We start from the raw sequence: 20,464 nt of genomic DNA on the forward strand, positions 1-20,464 counted from the left end.
AGCAGGATGTGTGTGAAAAAAGGTCATGACTTAGGCACAAGTTTTCCTCCATTACCAAGGTGCTCCTGTTTCCTGTGTCTTGCAGTGGTTATCTGATTCTACCTCTTGTCTCACCTTCTGCAGATCACTGTTTGCCTCAGCTTTTAACCACTCCCTCCTTGTTCTATTATCAGTATACTTGTGCCCATGCTTCAGTGGTTTTTAATCTTTTTGAGATCATGAACTAAATGGAAAAGGTAATGAAAATTAAGGAATCCCCTTCCCAGACGTGCATGTGTAGATTTATGTTGGGTTCACATCCATCCCTGGACTCCTTGAATCATTGACTTCCTGGCCCCCTCACTGGTTATTTACGTACTCATTTTGGTTTGCTAACCTGGTTCTGATGTAAAGCCTTCCACTGACCTCCTTCCACCCCAGTCCCCAACTGAGACATCCAACTTGCATGTTCCCCCAGCCTCTGAGCTACTGCCTGCCTAGATGTGCAAAATCCATTCTCTACTGCTTCATGGCCCAGGGCTCTAGCTCCTGGCACCCAGTGGTAGCTTGTACTCCTCCAAAGCTCAGCGATGGCCTTAGTAAATGAAGTGTTCATCTTTGTGCTTGGCTTCTGCCTCCATATCTTAGTAACTGTCTTTACTGCATGGGGTAGGAAAGGCCTATTAATTGCTTGAGTGAGGAATCTCGTAATTCTTACAAGATGTATTGGCTTGAGATTCGAATATACCTCAAAGTCCACATTTTTATCCCAGATGAAGTTGTGTCTTCAAGACCTACTATCAGAGATGACTCTTCTGTGAAACTTAAGCATTCTACAATATCCACTTGATAACGACTGCTAGACACATATAATGTAATATAAAAACATCATGTAGAAGCAAAACTCTGTTTGGTATAATTTGTTGGTCTGTAGGTCCCATGCTTCAAGCACAAAATTGAAATCTTTGGCAGTGAGGCAACTATCTTGGTAAAATACATTAACTTAAGAAGATAACTGTGTGCTTTGCCCCCAAAGATAACCTTGAACTCAAGCGAAATTATCTTCAACTCTAAAAAGATGGATGCAGATTCTTAATTAAATTAATTTGTGATTTGGGGCCCAGATACTCACTTAATTGTTAATAAATGGAAGAGTAGGGAAAGAGTCTGGGGGAATGAGATGATCAGTGCAGATATTTTCCAGGAACTTGCTTGTCATCAGGTAAAACTCAGGCTGTCTCAGGAATCTCTTATAATGAGAGTGGGATTTGTCTAATATGGGAATGAAAGGCATTTACATTAGGAAGGCAGCCCATTGTCTATGAAAAGTCCTTTGACCAGCCAGAGGAAACTAGCATTTCATTCAGCCACTCATCTCTGTCCTCAGCACACAGCATGTCTGAAACATTGCAGGCCCAAATGCAAGCAAATGCCTGTTTTTAGATTCTTCTTTATCTCTATGTAGCATGTGGTGAGCTGTGAATTGGTGACCTCCATAAAAGCAAACTCCATTGGTTTCATGATTTTTCCTTGATTGTTGCTAATCAGCAATCCCACACAACTTCATTAGACACCCTCTGTTCATGAACATTTTTTGCCTTAGGTAAAGCAACAGGATTTCTGTGGTATGTTTACCTTTGTGTCCCCTTCTCCGGCAAAGCTGCTAGAAGTTCAGCTCCATTGGATTTGCAAGACAACCATGGATCTTTTGTGCTTAGGTATTGTTAACAATTTATATGCATCTCCTTGTTTGATACTATCCCAGTAGCCTTCTGCTCTACAGGCCTCATTAAGAAAAAGATGAATTCAGTATTTGATCTAACTCTAAACATACTGCTCATTTCACCCCCAGAAGATTCTTATAATATTCTGACACATTAATTGGAATTCCTAAATGCCTCCATATTCTTAGAAATAGAGCTCAGTTTTTATTGATTTCTTTTGAGCAAATGGTGAAAGATATAGCGATCATTCCAATAATATCCATACAAATAACAGTAACAACAATAACAGCTAACATTTATGGAGTGCTTTCTGTGTCCCAGGGAGGAGCACTGTACACATGTTGATACAGCTAATCCCTACTCTAAGTACTCTAAGTAGGAGGCATAATTGTTATCATCACCATTTTTCAGATGAGGATCCTGAGACACAGATAAGTAATTACTATAAAGAGATAGAAATCACCATGTGGAAGCACAGGCTGAACAACGTGGGTTGATGTTGGTATGAACGCCAAGATATTAAAACCATTCAATATGGAAAAGAGGTCTCCATGAGGAAATCCTGGCCTATAAGCAACACTAGGTTGTCAGCAAAGACTCCTCATATTGAGATGGATATATTAACTAATGCAACGCTTTTTCTTACAAATCACAACTAGATGTCCTAAAACCTTAAACTCCCAGAGTGGTCTTTTCTTCGTTCCTATGAAGGTGAAGCATTTGTTGAGTTATTTATCTGTGGTCACACTCAGGTGCCAGATCCCGATGCTACCTCTTTCTAGTCTGCATTGTACACAGGCTTTCAGTTGGTGAGATCTGAGTTAAATACCTCCTGTTCAATTTACTAGTAAGTTGCTGTGGGCAAATGATTTACCTTCCCTGAGTCTGTTTATCTCTAAAATGCAATGCTTTCTTCATTAGATTGTTGGAAGGATTGAATGAGGTGAAATATATGAAGTTACTTAATCTCTCTAAGCCATAATTTCCTCATCTGTAAAATGGAAATCACAATGGCACCTACTTCAGGGGGTCCTGTGATGGCTGAATGGGATAATGTTTATAAAAATGCTTACCATAGTGCTTGATCCTTGCTGAATGATCCATGCTATGAATACAAGAAATAGTATTTTGAGTGCTGAATAAATGTTGAAGCACCTGACCCCCTTCTCCATTTCAACCTTGGGGATTAATACTTGGTCCTGCTTCAACCTGTTAATGATTATATTTTAATTTTAACTAGATTTCCATCTTTAGTGGCTATTAACCTACTTTTCTATATCTTTTAATATCTATTATGACTAAAAGTTTCACATACCACAGTACTCTTTGGAGCTAAGATTTCATTAGTGAGGATTAAAGGAAGTGAAAAGTAGGAGAAAGGGTTGAAATTCCCATTAGATGGTAAGAATTAGTCCCTCTCTCTCTTTTTTAAATAGGCTCACAGTAGTGGGATTCAAACTCCTGTTTCTGCCTCATAAAAGGAAGAAAGAAAACAAAATAAAAGAAGAGTATTTGCAAGTTACTTTTATCTTAAAGACTATCTCAAATTCACTTTCCTCTCAATATTAGGTGTGAGAGAAAATTTCTCAAAGCCCACAGACTAATAATTCAATTCTGACAAGACTTTTCAGACTAAATTGCAAAGTAATTTAAGATCTCCTTTCAAAGAAAATGCACACATAATTCATAACAAACCTCCTTTAACTCTTCTTCCCTTTTAACCAATTTTAAACTCAGGGCTCTCTTTGTCACCTTAAAGTTGGAACTTAATGGAGCAGAGCCACTTAGGAATCTGTCAAAGGCTTTATTCCATGTTGAAATTTGTAACTGTTCTTGATGTCATTATCAACCCAGCTCCAACCTAAATCATTGGTGCCTTCATTGCATCCCTGTTGCAGTACAGTGCTCAGCCATTTCCAACGGCGGGATTGGGGTTAGCACAGAAAGCCAAGCACCCTACATCCCTCTCCTAGTATTCCTGGAAGAAGCTTGAAAATAGATAGTGAATCAATAACTCTGGGGGTGAGAGGTTCCTAGAGGCCACATTATCCCACATCTAGTGCATGAATTTTGCTCCATACCATCCTACAAGTAACTCTTCCATTCTGTGTTTAAGTATCTGCAACAACAGAGAACTCACTATCCTTTTATTGAGCCCATTTCCTTTTGCATCAGATATAAGAATTAGGAAATTTGGGAATAGAATATAAAGCTAAAATCTTTCTCCCTTTGACATTTTTACTTTTGGACTGTATCTTGCCTCTTGAAACCCAAAGAATGAGTCCAGTCCTTCCTCTGCATGACCACATTTCAGATGTTCACTGAAGCTGTTGCTACTAAATTCATCTATCCTTTAAGCTCTCCTCCTTCCTTCCGTCTTCCTCTTCACCACCTTACTCCTTCTCCTGTGGTCTGCTGTGGTTTGTGGGGTCTCATTCAGATGACGGCAGCATCTGGACTGATGAAGAGAGGCCTGGTGTGCTCCAGCCATTGAGGAGTACAATGGGACCAACTTCTTCTGATATTGACATAGCCTTCATCTGAAATATTCCATACTGTAGCTCTCTCCGACCCCAAACCCTCCAGTGGCTGCCCTTTAATCCCTAGAAGACTATCCTAAGACCTAAAAATGGCCTGAAAGTTTCCACAAGGCCTGGCCCCAGCCCCATCTCCAGCCTGGTCTCCCACCACTCTCCCCTCACTCATTTCCTTCCAGCCACATGGCCTCCTTGTGGCAACTCAGACCCACTGAGCAAGCTCTGCTTCAGGGACTTAGAAAGGTCTCTCTCTCCACTTCTTTTTATTCAGGACTCCACTTAATAATCTTTCTCAGAAAAGTCTTTCCTTACCACCCTAACTAAAGCAGTTTCCCTATCACTCTATCCCATCCTCTCATGCTACTTTATTTTGCTCTTCAGCCTCTGTCATTAAATCATATGTTTATCTGCTTAGCTACTTTTTATGTTGTTTTCTCCACTAGAATGTAAGAAACATGAGGTCAGAAGCTTTGTTGTGTTCCCTGCTAGATCTTTAGTGCCTAGAACAATATCTGCACAAAGTAAGTGCTTAATAAATATTTATGGATGGAATGAATCAGTTGATATAGCTTGAGACTGTATTATTCTGGGGGCAGCTATGACACATTAACTCATACTTCCTACAGAATTCCCCTCATCTTTTTCTTTTGTGCCAGATGTCAAAATGGCAAAATGATATTTGACAAGGATTTGGAAAATCACACCTTGGTATGAATTTGGATTCTCAGGGAACAGTCATTAACTAAATGGTCCTCCAGAAGCTGAAAGAGTTATTAATGTGCCCTCGGCAAATATGGCTCTCCACCCTACAGGGTTGTTGGCCCTTGGGAAGGTGAAACCCAGTGGTTCTAACTCAAACTCAGCAAACTTCTGGCTAGAGCCTCTTATTATTAACAGGCAGCTCTTCTAACCTCCCAGGGTGCCTGGAATGCCCCCAATTCCTGAAGTCATTATGTTTTACAGCAGGTCCTCTTGACAGAGCTTCATTGGCCTTTGGCAAAACATAAGCCAGAATAATGGGCAGGCAGATGCCAGAATGAATTCCAATGTGTACACACAATTCTTGGCCCCATAAAAATCAATTCCTTATTCATAATTAAGCAACTTCTTGAGAAAGGGCAGGTTGGTACAGTTATTAAAAGATAAATAATAGATAAGGATCCACTTGTTTCTTTTTTTTTTTAAGGACAAAAAATTTAACCACAACATAGCACTGTAATTAGTTTTTCTTCTACTTTGTTTCTTACCTGTGACACTTAGGACCAACTAAACAGAGGAGCTTTTACAAATTTTCATTGCCCCTCTATGTTGTGTTTCTCCTTAACATGAATCTTTAAGAGCAGAATGACAAAAGAACTATAGATAGTGAGTAAAGAAACTAGGCGCACCCTGACATAAAGGTCACAACTTTATCCTCCTGTGGGCCTTTTCCTGTTTTCCAAATTGCATTTAGGGAGCAAAGATGAAAACAAAAGCTAATAAATGGCTCCATACTAAAAAAAAAAAACAGCAGCTCTCCCCAGCAGTTAAGGCCACAGGCCTCCCAACTGGTTTAATTGGCAACAGAATCAGTCTCATTTCCTTCAATCTCCCCACCATCTCCTTTGCTTCAAATTGGTGTATGAAGGGTTAGGGAAGGATGGGGTCATCCTTGGAGAGACTGCAGTGTCTGAGATGTGAAGCTGTTAGCTCTGTCCATGGGGGTGCTTCCTCCATCCTAAGTCAAGTGGAAGGGCCTCCACTGGAAGGAATCATCCAATAGGTTGAGGCTACCTGCAAGAAGAGGCCTTGCCAGCTCATTCCCCATTGGAGAAAACTGCAAAAGGTCTAAGGCTCTCTCAAAATAGAACAAAGAAAGGGGTTTCTTGGATATGGTTTCATGGAATGGGGGTACACAAAAACATGGGGACTGACCTAGAGATTTCTAAAAGGAGTTAGCATGAACATTCCATGTCAGCAGGACCTGAAGGCTCCCTGGTTTGGGGTGTTTAGGGAGTAGGCAAGGTGAGCCCACTTGGCACAGCAGTCCATGGCCCACTAAAGGGGATTGGAGGTCAAACGAAAGGTGAGAGGCACCAAGCTGTCCAAATGGTCCCTGATCCAAGCCATAGAAAAGGGCTGGGAATGTACATAGCTGGCAGGACAGATGGAAGATCAAGTGGTGCCTGTGAGGGGATTCTCAGCAAAATGGAGTTGCTACCATGTCAGCAGAGACCTCTAAGAGAGGGATCAAGCAGGAACAAGTTTGGCTCCCCATCCCTCCTCTGTGCCTCCAACAGCAGGGAACATTGGTGCCTAGAAGAGAATTGGAGGAACACCTCTTCTGCCTCTCCTTGCTTCCAAGTCATCTTGCTTGCTGCTATAGAACATTCTGTAGGGAGGAGAAGAATACTGCTTTGACAATTTAGGTTTTAAGCTAGACTGTACCAAGTCTTAATAACTAAAACAAACTGAATAGTGGAATTTGGCTAAGGCATCATTAATGGAACTACATACCCGCACAAAGAAGGATTTGATATAGTACAGTTGGAATAAATAATTGAAAAAAAAATAATAAACCACTTCGTGTGTGTGTGTGTGTGTGTGTGTGTGTGTGTGTCTGTGTGCACACACATAGATATATGTATCCCAACCAATCAGGAACTCTATAATAAACTAGTGTCAGCAGTTAGAAATATTTTTGTTAGGGATTAAAGATTTTTCAGAGAAAATGGTAAGTCCTTTGTATATCTTTGGGTATAGCAATGATTTTCTCATTTTTTCCTTTAATGATTATGTTCATAAAAATTCTGGCAGGGATACAATGTGTTTTTTTAATATTTTACTTTTGAAGGTCTTTGAGTGACATTGATCTCGTGTTAATAGACTAGACTTAGGGCTAGGAGAAGTAGGTTTTCCCCGTCAGGCACCCAGGACCATGAGTAGACTGTGGGAGCTGGGAGGGCTAGTCAGAGGACAGTATCATAATGAAAGAATAACTGCCCAGGAGCTTGGCATTGTTGAGTAGTTTAAGCAAGCCAATGTAAGGCAAAATATTTTAGCAGTAGCAGTGAAAATTAACAAAGTGGACGGTATTAGAAACCAGGTGATCTTAAGAAAGACTGTAAAAACCAGGAGAGAGAGGATTCAATAGGATCCAGAATGGTAAGGAGACCAGAGTCACAGAGGGGATAGCACTGGTGATAGTGATGGTGGTACCATTTATAGATTACTTTCCCTACATTTTATCATTTTCACTTCCAGCATAATTGTAGTACCTTCTTCTCTTCTTTCTCCTTTTCTTCTTACTTTTGCTCTCTCCTTCTTCTTCTTCATCACTAGCATTTATTGAGCATATATATCATACACCATTCCACAAAAAACAATTTCTAAGATCAAATGATCCCTGACACCCAGAGATCCTAGACCAGGGACCAGTGAGTCAGAGTGTAAGAGAGACGTGTGATGACACCTCAGTTCTGTTTCAGTTGAAGTGCTAATTGGACACCTAATTTGAGATACTTTTTTTTTTAGAAGTAAAGCAAATTCTCAGTTCAAAAGAGAGAAAAAGAGAGAGAAAGGAAGGAGGAGGAGCAGGAGGAGGAATGGGTTATTTGAAGAAGTAAGATTTACTTAAGAAATACTTGTCCAGTTCTTCCTGTGATCCAGGTACCATATCAAGTGCCTTATAAACATTAATTCATTGAATTCTTGTAGCAATTTATATCATAGTTACTACTATTATCATCCTCATTTTATAGGAAACTGAGGTGCATGTAATTTAAGTAACTTGCTCAAGGTCACACATGCAGTAAGTGGTAGAGCTGAGACTTGAACCCAGATGCCAGATTCAGTTTCTATGCTCTTAACACTACCTAAGCTGCCAGGTGAGTTCTGTGAAGAAACATCATAAAGATGGGGAAAAAAAATGGGTCGTTGGAGTTGTGATCCTGTCTGTGAATCTTAAATGATACAGTGAGCAACATGATCCTTATTCATGTTGCTTTCATCAAAGGAATTTAGGATATCTCATCCATTTCAAAAATTTGTGAATAAAAGATGCTGCACACATTTATTTCTGAGAACGGATACAATATACTATCATCAAACTAGTTTTTGCTGAATAATCTATTCCTGAACAGAATGAATCAATAACCTGGACTTATTTCCAATTTATGAGATGAATATTTAAACACCACTATGTGTTTCTGCTCATATCATTTTCAAGGATATTGGTTTCATCTAACTTAAATATTCTTTCCAGAAATGTGGGGATTGTAGATCTATCTTCACCAGCTTGTGCTATAAACAGTGCCTCTTCAGAGTAGTGCCCCCAGAGAACAAGCACACACAGGTTAACAGAAAGTCTAATTCCTCTTCTCCTCCTCTCTCCATTCCAATATTTGCATTGGCGAATTGTCCAAGCAGCCCCCTCAGTATGGGGGAGGAAATGGTTTTCTTTTTAAGTCCAAAGGGCTGAAACTGCTGGAACATGGTATTTCTTCCTCTCTTGGGTGGAAGTTGGAATATGCTACCCAAACCCTTGTTTGTTTCCAGAATGCACCTTCTGCAGCTGTTGCTCTACAATCCATAGGCTTAGTGTTGCAGCTGAAAACCAGAGCCCAAAGAGATGCCTCCTTCACCAGGATTTAGAGCCTCCTAAAATCCTGGCAGTCAAGAGAGATGCATCCTCCCTGACTTTTCTTTACATCACTCCTCACCAGAAGCCAGAGGGCCTGCAGAATGTCTACTAGGAATCCACCAGCAGTGCCACTTACCTAGGGGTGACCCAACTCAAGCTCAGTTTCCTCGCCTGTTCTTATCCTGAGACAGATCCCTGCCCAGACTGCTGAGGATGCTCCCTTCATTTTGGATCCATGGAATGAAAAGCTGTGCAACAAACATGACAGTTTCTTAGCCTCACTTCTACTGCCATTTCTTCCCCCCAGAGACCTGTCTATTCCCATGTAAAAGTGCCTAGTTCCTTGCAACAACCTGGAAGCCCAGCATGCCAGGAGGGGAGCCTCACCCCATCTCCCTGCAGTAGGAGCTGAGGCCAGGTTCAGCTACAGCACTCTCTTCTCTGTCATTGTCAGGCTTGTGGAAGTTCTTGGCAGAATGATGATGATGATGGTGATGATGATAGTCAACATTCATTGAGTGTTTATTTCTCATGAACATAATCAGCACCCAGTGAATGGCCCTGCAATCAACAAGATAAATATACAGGATTTAAATGTACCTCATATCTTCATGCATTTCTGGGAGATAATATAATTAAATTTCCATTATACAGACTTTGAAACTGAGTCTGAGCATGATGAAATAACTTGCCCCAAACCATATAGCCAATAAGGGTCAGACCTTTGAGGCTTAAGAGTCTTAAGTGTCATCTTCAGTTTGGGTTAATGAATCTAAAAGTACCCGCAATGTAACTATATAAAGTCATTGCTTAATAAAAACAAATCTCATAGATGATGATTCATTTCAAGACTAGCTTCTGTAAACCTGCTTCTTTCCTGTATTTCTTCTTTCTTTCCTTTCTACTTTCCAATCATCCTACCTTTATTATGTTAGCCTTTTTTTGGCCTGCCATGTGCCAGGCACCAGTCTGTGTCCTGGGCATAGAAAGAGGAAAAAGATCCAGGCCAGGCCCAGCAAAGCTTAGGTCCAGGAGCCAAGCCTGAAAGCAGGTTCCCATGAGAAGCCCCGAGTCTTGCCATCTAATTAGATGGGGAAGAGGGTACTATTGTCCCATGCAGTGCACTCTGCTCTGTCCTTGCATATAGGAAAGGGCTGCCCATGTTCCATACAGGGATGAAATTAAAGGTTCTAGTACTTGAACTTCTACTGTATTTATAGTCAGTGCAGCACTCATTCAACTATACTGATGTGAGTTCATGTTTTCCTCCCAAAGTCACTTTTTTAAGGGAGAAACCAAAAAAATCTACATTTTGAACACAATAGCTCTATGGTCTTAATTTCTCTGACTTAGTTTCTTTGCTTTATAAAAAAAAAGAAGAAAAGAAAGAAAAGGAGGGATAACAATATCTGCCATGTTTACTTGGCAGGAATGCTATAGGATCAGATGAAGTCGTAATTAAGGCATAAGGGGGACAAAATGTTATATAAACGTGAGGGCTTTTGTATATTTGTAACGTGAAATTTAAAGCTGAGTGACACCATCTACCTATCTGTCCCTCTCCGTAGGTGCCCACATACATGGTCCCTGTGTTCCAGCCATAACTATACGGTTCTGCTTTGAAATGCCCTCATCTCATCTGCCTTCCTGCCTTTGCTTACACTTTTTCTTTGGCCTCAAGTGCCCTCTTCCCATCACTGTCTGTTGACTTGCTTCCTTGATCAAATGCCATCTCCTCTAATCTGAAATAGTGACTCTTGCCTCATCTGCACCATTAAATGTTGTGTATCTCTCACAAAATCACACTTAGCACCATGACTAGAGCTAAGGTCATCTACATCTTAGCCTCTCCGCCTCCATATATATGCCTTGTATATCTTCAATAAAATGTTTTTTGACTCAAATTCTGCTTCTCTTCTCTATGCCCTTTCCTGCCTGTCCCCTGACACCCTGCACCTAATGCACCACCTGGCATTTAGTAGGTACCCAGTGTATACATCCTGTGGAGCTTTAGGGGCAGCAAATTCAACATACAAGTCTTCATAAGTCAAGGGGAGTTAGCCTTTACCTTTAAGTTAAATCAAACATCACAAGGAACTATATGAAATTTGCCTGTACTGGGTGGAGCATCAGGGCCCAGGAAGATAATGTCTCCCAAAATGCAGACTGAGAACAGTGGGGTTACCCAGATGATTTTAGGTGACACAAAGGTGAACTTTTTATCAAATGTAATAGTTACATAATCTCATATATAGTAAGAAGAGATAAAATTAGCACATCAAACCTATGACTTCGTAAACATTCTTTAATAAATGCTCTTGCATGTGAATAAAAATGAGTTGATTTAAAGAAAAACATTACATAAATAATGGTAGAGGATATGGCCAAAAGATGTGATGATGGTGCTCCAAGGTTAGGAAGCATAAGGACAGACAAATACTTTTAGGAGTGCAGAGCTGGAGATGAGAGTGAAGAGGTACCTGTTTATGGACCAGGTCTATTGGTAGCCCCAGGAATTAACAGAATTATTTACACAACTGTATTACTATGCAAAGCTCTTTGTTGAAAGGGCAGAATGCAAATAGAATGTTTTCTCATCACTATTGTTCCTTCGTTGGAATGAAGAAATATGGTGAATGTCAACTCACACATCAAGCTTTGCAGCATTGGCCACCAAGTTTCATAATGGTCATGGGGTTTTACACCCATTCTCTAGACTGTCAGATACAAAGGACCTTAGTATGGGTTTGCTTTTCCATTTTTTTTTTCCTGCAAAGCACAACACTTTACAAAAAGAAAACACATCAAAGGCAATCCTTTTCTTGCATACATTTCAGGGTTCCATTTGAGATCCACATTCATCTTCCTTATCCAATTACATGATCAAAGTAGAAGTGTTTGGCCTACTTTAATGCTTTAAAGACATCCAGGGAAAAAAGTAAGAACATTTAAAACTACCTTTTTTAAGCCACACATCTTCCTGTAGAAGAAATGGAATCCATTCCACCCTCCCCACACACCTCCCACCCCCCACCCCCACTTAGCTAGTCTCTAGATACAAAAAGTCAAATCAGAAAGTTAACATGTTCTAATCATCCAAACCATAAAGCGTCAGTTACATCTCTGTAAAATCCAATCTAATCTCAAGTCAGCATGTCTAGTGTACTTTTTGCTTTCTATACTGCTACAAAATCCCTAACAGTACCTATTGCAAAACTCTTGATTTTCCTGATTAGTTTTAAAGACCTCATAATTAAAATAAAAACTGTAAAAAAATCCTGAAATACTACTTTATTTGTCTCCCCAAAACTACTGGTTCTAGCACGTCTGTTCATTTTAATGCTACAATACAGAGTTCATATTTCCTAAAATAGGATGCACCTTGTCCTTCATATTAACACTCTGGGATTTGAGGCCCTGGTTAAAAAAAAAAATAGCAAATGCAGCATCCTCAAAAATATTTAAGTGAGCAGACTGCCTATTGGCGGATTGATTTTTCTCTATGGAAATAAATCTGTCGGCAGCCACCAGAATTGGGGTCTAAAAGATGACCTCGGGCAGCTGCTGCCATTTGTTTCAGTGGGAAAATGAGGGTTTTGTCTCTCCCCAGGGGTTAATACTGTGATGCTCTAAGCATCGTCTGGGCTCTGTTTCTGAAGGGTTACACTGGAGAGGAGGAATGCTTTGTGGTTTATGACAAGATCACAGCAGAATATTTTGTGCACGCTGTGATTTGTATTGCCCATTTGTGCACAGGCCATAAAAGTGCACTTTTTATCAGGAGCATTTGTGAATATATAACAGCACTGAAGACATATGGCCACTAAATAATTCACAGTTATCTATCTCCTCAGCAGATTCCTTATACACCTACCATGTTTTAATGCCTAGTTTGCTCAAAAACAATATTCTTTATGACCCTTCCAATATAAAAATGTTTACTGACTGGCAACAATATATTGATACCATGGGATTGGGCTGTAAGGAAAAGGAAAGCTTTCTACTTTCTCCACCTCTCCCTGTTCTCATTTGTTTCTTCTGAACTCTTCCAGCCATCACCTAACCTCACAGAAGAAGGTGCCCTCCTGAAATGTGGGTGATAACTTCTGACTTCTGGTATTTGGGCTATAAGAGGGAAGTCACTGACTAACCTTCACCCTCTTTTCTTTTCAGTTCTATATCCATTTACAGTCCCAAGGAGAATCCAAATGCATTTGATGCTGCAGCATTCTTCCAGTCCGTGGGGAATTTCCTGGGGATCTTCGCCGGCTCGTTTGCAATGGGGTCTGCGTATGCTGTTGTCACAGCACTGATATCCTTTGTGTGTGTGTGTGCAAAGCTGGGGACTGTTAAGAGCTGTCAGTGTCCCTGGAATGTTTCTGAGGATGGACAATCTCTAGGCTATGAATGGCTAGATAGTCTGGTTCAAGTGTGATACAATTCCACTGGGGCCATCTTAGTTCTGAGTCATCCTTGAGGCACAGTTTGGTACCAGCAGCACAGAGGCCCAGGCTCTTTTCTTGTCCAAGGCCTGTTCTAGCACCGCTGATACTGTCTGACCCTAGGATAGCAACAGTCCTAAAAAACTGTCACCTAGGAAAATAGTTGGACATGATCTGGATTGGCTATATTAGGGCCAAGAGAAAGAGCTGAAAATTCAAAGTCAAGAACAAGACAGGATTGACCAGGGGTGATTAACTGGGTATCTTCTTCTTCCTTTTCAAACTTCTGTCAATCAGTAGATCACAGGGCTGGCCAAGGCAAAGATCACTGTATATTTAAAGAAGCATTTCTGGCTATTTTACAGAAGAAGACCTGCAAGGAAGGCAGAAATGACATGTTTGCCATATATGGGCAATTGTGTCATGTCTCATTCCCTCTTATGCAGTAGTAAGGTAGGAGAATGGGTAGAGTTCCTAGAGGACTTGAGCCAGAGATTGAAGCTGGTCTAGTGAGAGGTTCAGTCAGAGCAGTTGGATGGGACAAAAGTAAGTTAGAGTTGAGGAAGAAAGCCAGAAAGCTGATGTCAAGTATGAGGGCCTAGCAGAAGCCATCCAAAGAGGCAGGACAAAGGATCAAAGACCAAAGATGTTGGGGAAAAGAGAAAGAAGAAGGGTGCAAGAAGGGTCAAGTCTGTAGCAAAGAAAGCAAAATGTTAGGTTCTTTTTTACAGGGACTGACCCAGAGCAGAGTTTCACTGAGCAGCTGCTAAAAGGTTAGGTCCTACTAAGGGTTTCTAACATGAGTCAGAAGATGAATAAAATACAGACTCTGCCTTCAATTAGTAACGAACTTGGAAGGACAAGGGCTGCAATAAGAGTTGTTTAGAAGGTGAGTTGCAAAGCCACAGCCAACTTATTAGGATGCTAAAAATTCAGATGTGGATGGGTCCATTGTTTCTTGAATAGTCCAAAAGACTCTTGGCCAACCTTATAATTCTGAAAAATAATTTTAGAAGCAGTATTTACATGCAGATGGCAGTGTAGGCTGAGCCTGAAATATAGGTAGGATATAAACAAGGCTATGTGATAAGTGATTCAGGAGAAAACCAGCATTCATTAAGGTATGGGGATGGGGCTAATGTGGTACATGCAGACGTGCCTGAGAGGACCACAGGGCTCAGGCTGGTGAGCAGTGGAAGATGATACATAAATGGGTTGGAATCACCTTGTGGAGTATCTTGGAGTGTTATTCAGAGAAATCTGAGCTTCATTCTATAGTCTACAGTTAGCCACTGAAGGTTTCTGCTCAGGAGAGTGATGTATTGAAAGTCCCATTTTTAAACAATAAATAAGAAACAGGTTCACAGGACAAATCAGAAAAAGAAGATTAGAATCATCAAGAAGGAGACTAATGTTTAAAAGAGTCTCTAGGACTTAATGATTGGAAGAGGAGAGACTCAAAGGCCACTCCCAAGTTTTGTCCCAGAAATCCTAGAGAGTATCAATTCCATTGACAAAGAAATAAAGTAACTCAGAAAAAGTAGGGCTGATTCCTAATAAAAATAATGATAATAATCTAATGATTAATATCAGTACTTATGATATGTAAAGCCTTTATTTGTTTTACACACTATACCTCCTTTACCCTGACAATGATGATATCATGCAGATATTTTAATTTTATTGGACACTGAAGCTTAGAAAGGTTAAGGTAATACCCAGTGTCCTGCTGCTTGTAAGAATTGGAGACAAAATTCAAACCCAAGATTGAAACCAAGAGACAGACCCAGAGACAGACCATACTCTTTATCACTAATCCCTATTGCCTCTTGATTATTAAGTGGAATTATGATGGAGGCCACATGTTGTTTTGAATAAGTAATGGCAATGGTGATAGCAACATTTAATGAATGTCTAGCATGTGCCAAGGACTTTATATATATATATATATATATATATATATATATATATATATATATATATATATATCTTCATTTGAATCAACCCTGTAAGATAGGCTGTTATTATCCTCATTTTACACATGAGGAAACTGAGGCTCAAGGAGGTTAAGTAGCTCCTCTGGGTCACATATCAATAATAGTGGACACAATTATTATTATTATTATTATTATTATTATTGTAACATTTGTTGAGAACTTTACCATTTGCCAGCCATTGTCATTAGCATTTTGCTAATGGATTTTCTCATATAGCTTTTATAATAACACTGGGAAGGAGATACAGTTATTATCTCCATTTTACAGCTAAAGAAACTGACACATAAAGGTTAAACAACTTGTCTGAAGCTAGGAGATTTCAGGGCCAGGATTTAAACCCATGTCTTTTGGCTCCAGAGCCTGCCCTAGGTGGAAGAGCTGAAATTGGAACTCTTCTCCACCTGGCATGAAGGCAATGTGTGGACACATAAGTAAATAAGGTGGTAAGGGAAGGGAAAAAATTCCTGGAGTTTGGAAGTCTTCCATGAGATTGGATCAGATCTGGAAAAAATGGTGGAGAGATGGAAGGGACAGGGGCTCAGTCTCAGTGGGAGGATCTGTCACGCAGCATCAATGGCCTTGCCTCTCACAAATTCAGGCTGCAGAGGAGACAGGTGTGCAACCATCCCCTCCATCATCATAAACTTGATACATTGTCCATAATGAGGCAATGCTCCTCAGGGCATAGGTCCCTGGGCTCTATGCAAGCTTGGGTCTTGACCCAGAACTGAATTACTTTCTGGACAAGGTTGAAAGAGAAGAATGTCCTATGTCCATTTGATATACCGTTACTCAAAGTGGCCTAAGCCTTCTCTACGATAACGTAAAAGAGGGAATTCAGAAGAACAAACCCCGTTAAAAACAAAGCCTGCCCTCCAAGTCACAAGAAGGATTGCTGGTTCTTCCAGATAAAGAATTGCTCCTAGATGTTTACTGAATCTGATTCCAGGAAAGATGTTTTACAGAACGAATTAATTTAAATCACACTAATAGAAAAATTTATATATTCCTTGTTGCATACCAAGCACTCTTAACGCATAATGACTGGTTTATACACCTAGGAGGTAGGTTGCATGATTATCCCCATTTTCAGTCAGGGAAACCAAGACACAAAATGGCTATGGAGCAGGGCGAAGAAGCTGATACAGTGAAGTGGAGTTGGCTTCCAGAGGCTACACTCCCAGCCTGGTGTTATTTTGCTTATCCTTGGCATTTTGTGCTTTCTAAAACTTTGCAAAAACATTTTAAATATTCATCTCATTTTACTCTGCACACTTGGTGCAGATAATTCACATAGGATAGAAATGAGGCTCAGAGAGGTTAACATATTGCTCAGAAATCACACAGCCAGCAACTAGCAAAGCCAAGACTCAGACCTTGATCTTCTGCCCCAGGGGTCATGCTTTTCGCTTCCCTGCCCTACTGCTAAACATCTCTTAATGTAGAATTTTTTCAGATTTTTTTTTCTTAAAGCATAAAAATGCCACATAACATATCCTTATTTGTGAGGGCTCTTTTTTTTTTTTTTTTGCCTAACTGTAGGCATAGTTGCGATGTGACCCTTTTCCATCGATCACCTATTCCTAATCATCTTCCTATAATCCCTTCCCTGCATGATTTGGGTCACTATGCCTTTGCTCTATATGTAATTTATAGGCTATTTATTGACCAAGTGTCATCTCAGCCAGAATGAACCATCGCCTGCCAAAGGGCTTCTTGCCTGACCTAGAAATGATATACCTTTTCCCCTAGCCTACTTATACTAAGATGGCATGGGTATCTTCCCTATCACTGAATGTGAATGTTGCTCTGATCCTATTTCCATCCCCAGGAGAGGAGTCTTTAAGGTGATCTGTCCACGGCTTATGGCTCTCCAGGGAGCAGTGACCTCCTTTGGTGCTGACGTATTTGAAGCACCTCACCCTGCTTTACTCTCCATGGCTTTGTTTCGCCTCATCTGCTGCAGGCTCCCGAGAGGCACACCCCAAGGACCACGGCCAAATTCAGGAGGTTTTGTACCCACAGTTAGGTGATTTTATCTTCTTAGTAAGACACCTTTTTTTAAATTGGAACACAGGTTTGCATTTTTACTGGAGTGTTCAGCCCCCAGTGAGGCATGAAACTCATGCTGGCCTTCAAAGCAGTCCCAGTGAGACCTACAGCCTCCCAGTCAAGTCTGAAAATCAGTGCTCTTCTTCGAAACTGATCACGAGATTAGTTTTCCTCAGCCAAGGAGGAGATTTTGCTTTCAAAGCGTTTGTTGTTTCCCTTAACGTGTCTTTGTCACTTGACCAAATTTACCAAGCTGTGTGAGTTCCCTATGCTGGAAACAGGCCTGTTTTTCCTCCTGTCTTGGAGCGCCTTCCTGTCTGCTGAGGCTGCCGGCCTGACAGGTCAGTGCTGCATTCTGCACAGCAAACTGGATGTGTGATATGTGTATGTGCTCCCATGCGTATGCCTGCCTGACCCAGCAGGAGGTGCGATGGACTCTCTCCAAGATGGGTTTGTGTCTGAATCAGCCTTTGCTCGGTACCCTGGGGGAGGGGGGAGGATAATAACATCCATTTTGTATGCAAAAACTTAACGGAAAGCCTCCAAAATGCTATTTCCTCTTCTCTGTCACTGGTCAGGAGGGTATGTTAAAATCTACAAATGACTGATTTATAGAGGTGATGGACGACTTTACAAATGGAAGTCTACTCACAACGTGAAGGGGTGCACAAGTGCTTTATAGAAAAGGGTGGTGGTTTTCCATTGGCTGCTAACAGCAAGTAGGCAGTAGAGGCAGCCGGCCCAGGGCGTGCACATTTCCACCCACGCCAGTGTTGAGAATCTTTGCATACAGAAAACAAAGAGCTAACGTGGCGGTTCTACAATTTAATATCTCTTACCATGGAAAGTTTATATATAGAATCCTCTGAGGCAGAGCAGTTAATAGAGAAAGGGGCAGCCCCTAATGTCCCAAGGGCCATGGATCCTGTGATCTGGATTCAGCAATTAGATTGCCTTTCTGCAACAGCAAGGATTTGCACTTGGATAGCTGCAACGATTGGGTGCCTTTCCGTGTAGAAGAATCGCTGTGGCTCTGAGCAAAATGTCAAAGCTGTTTCTCTCCTTTGGCCTAGTTCCCTGCTTCTCCCAGGTTTCAGCCCTTGATCCCTTGCTGTTCCCTACTGTTGTCATCTTAATTGACATTCAAGTGGTGAGATTCTTCACCCCACTCCAAGTATTCACTGGTAACAAGGTATGCCTCTCTGGCTATTTGCATTTTATTAGGTGGTAGTTTAAGTCTAAATAATAAAAGTTGACATATACTGAAGGTGTACCATGAGCCAAGTGCTAGCTAACTGCCTTTCATGCACATCCTTGCTCATTCACAGGACTCAAAGTTAGGGCCTACACCCAGGCCACTCAGCCAACAGTAAGTGATGGAGCTGAGATTTAAAACTAGGAGATTTGATTCCACAGTTAGGCTCTTGGGCATGAAGCGTTGCTATCTTGAATGAAATTCCATCTGTGGAATATCAGGCAAGCCCTCATGAGAAGGAAGATATTTGGTGTCTCAGGAGCCTGCCTGGTCCACTTGGTCATAGATTGGTTTTGGCTCCTCTGTGAAATGCTTGGCACATCTTTCTTGTAATGATAACCTGTTGTTCTGGACAGCTGACCCAACTTACTGCAGAGTCACAGGGGCCAAGCTATTCCCCACAACTTTGAAGGTGTCTGTTGCTGATGCAGACAGCCACCCTGCCAGTTCTTAGGGTACTATATACCAAGGCTACATTATCAGAGTCCACCCTACCGGCCCTTATATCCAAATCATCACAACACAATGTTATGTTAGTGCCTTCCACTGTTGGTAGGGAGGTTGCTAAAGAGCTTATTCATTCCAGAGAAAAAGATCAATTGTGTCCCTTAAAATAATGAAGGTAAAAAATTTACATCAGCCATTCAAAATAATTCTGGTTCCCTTTTCTCCAGTTTCTATGCCCTTTTCACTACTCAACATGTTGTAAAAGGTAAGCAAGGTTAACAATAAGAATACATATTTGACCTTCTAGAAAGGTAAAGAAATCTCTTAACTCACCTGCTATTTTTAAGTCTACTTTTGAACATTGTAATAAACACACACACCAATACCTAAAAATTGTTTGTTTTTATGTGTGAAAATTGTCTTTCTAGTTTCTGATCCATTTCAGCAAGATCTTGTTCTAGTAACTACTTAAAAGATTATAGTCCTTGTACAGATTGCTGGTTTACCTGTCCATTTCTCTTTTGCCACCCTTTTCTACCTGATATCCTTATTGGATGCCACACAGACCACCTCATGGGATGGGTGAATGTATGTGTGGGCCATGGTAGTGGAAAGACCCAAATGTCCACAGCTGCACCCAAGAACACACGCACATCAGAGAAGTACTCCAGATTAAGCAATGTGCCTAACAAGTATTTGATACAAACCAAACTCTAGGTGTAAGCATTTTCTACTGCCAAATACCAAGCCCGGTTAGTCTAAATTACTAATGTGTCTGTCTGTTTGTTTGTTTGTTTGTTTGTTTATTATTTAATCCTTGCCTGTTTCCAGATTGGATTTGAGACAGTTCATAACATGAGCCATGCATATCATGGGACCATTTAGTTGAGAGTAAATACTCAAGTGCTTTGGGATAGAGTTTTTCTGCAAAATTAGACAGCTGTTCATTGCTGTGGTTTGGCAATAAATAATAACTCTGAGCTTTCTGGCAGCCAAAGCCAAAAGGGAAAGATGATGAGTTATACAGGAATAATACAACATTATAAAAGGAAATCATACTTATTTGTAAAAATGGACAAACTTTTTTCCAGTACTAAAATTTTAGGAGAATTTATCACATGTATCCCTGTATAAGGGACCTTTGAACACCATAGGGGACAATATTTTTAATAATAGTTTAGGGAAGATGAACATGTATTCTTTATGTAGTAATTTCTCAGATCAACTTCAAAGAAAATCTGAGAGAGTGGCATCAAATTATAATTATCTAAGGGTGGGCACCGGGTGGCTCAATCAGTTAGGTGTCTGACTTTGGCTCAGGTCATGATCTCATAGTTCGTGAGTTCGAGCCCACTCCAGGCTCTGTGCTGACAGCTTGGAGCCTGAAGCCTGCTTCAGATTCTGTGTCTC

General features: G+C 40.7%; 1 protein-coding gene across 21 annotated transcripts in view; it reads left to right on the forward strand.

The window, feature by feature from the left end:
• SLC9A9 (solute carrier family 9 member A9) overlaps nt 1-20,464 on the forward strand; it is a 763,188-nt gene that overhangs the window by 377,533 nt on the left and 365,191 nt on the right. For all 21 annotated transcript variants that reach the window (XR_006222104.1, XR_006222105.1, XR_006222099.1 and 18 more), the window contains 2 exons: nt 13,035-13,173; nt 17,588-17,693. Coding sequence is in view for 13 of the 21 variants with exons in the window: in XM_042998717.1 (XP_042854651.1) it covers nt 13,035-13,173; nt 17,588-17,693 (245 nt within the window). In the remaining 8 variants the exon portion in view is untranslated. The remainder of the gene's footprint in view (nt 1-13,034; nt 13,174-17,587; nt 17,694-20,464) is intronic.

The sequence above is a fragment of the Panthera tigris genome, chromosome C2 (assembly GCF_018350195.1).
Source record: "Panthera tigris isolate Pti1 chromosome C2, P.tigris_Pti1_mat1.1, whole genome shotgun sequence".
NCBI lineage: Eukaryota > Metazoa > Chordata > Mammalia > Carnivora > Felidae > Panthera > Panthera tigris.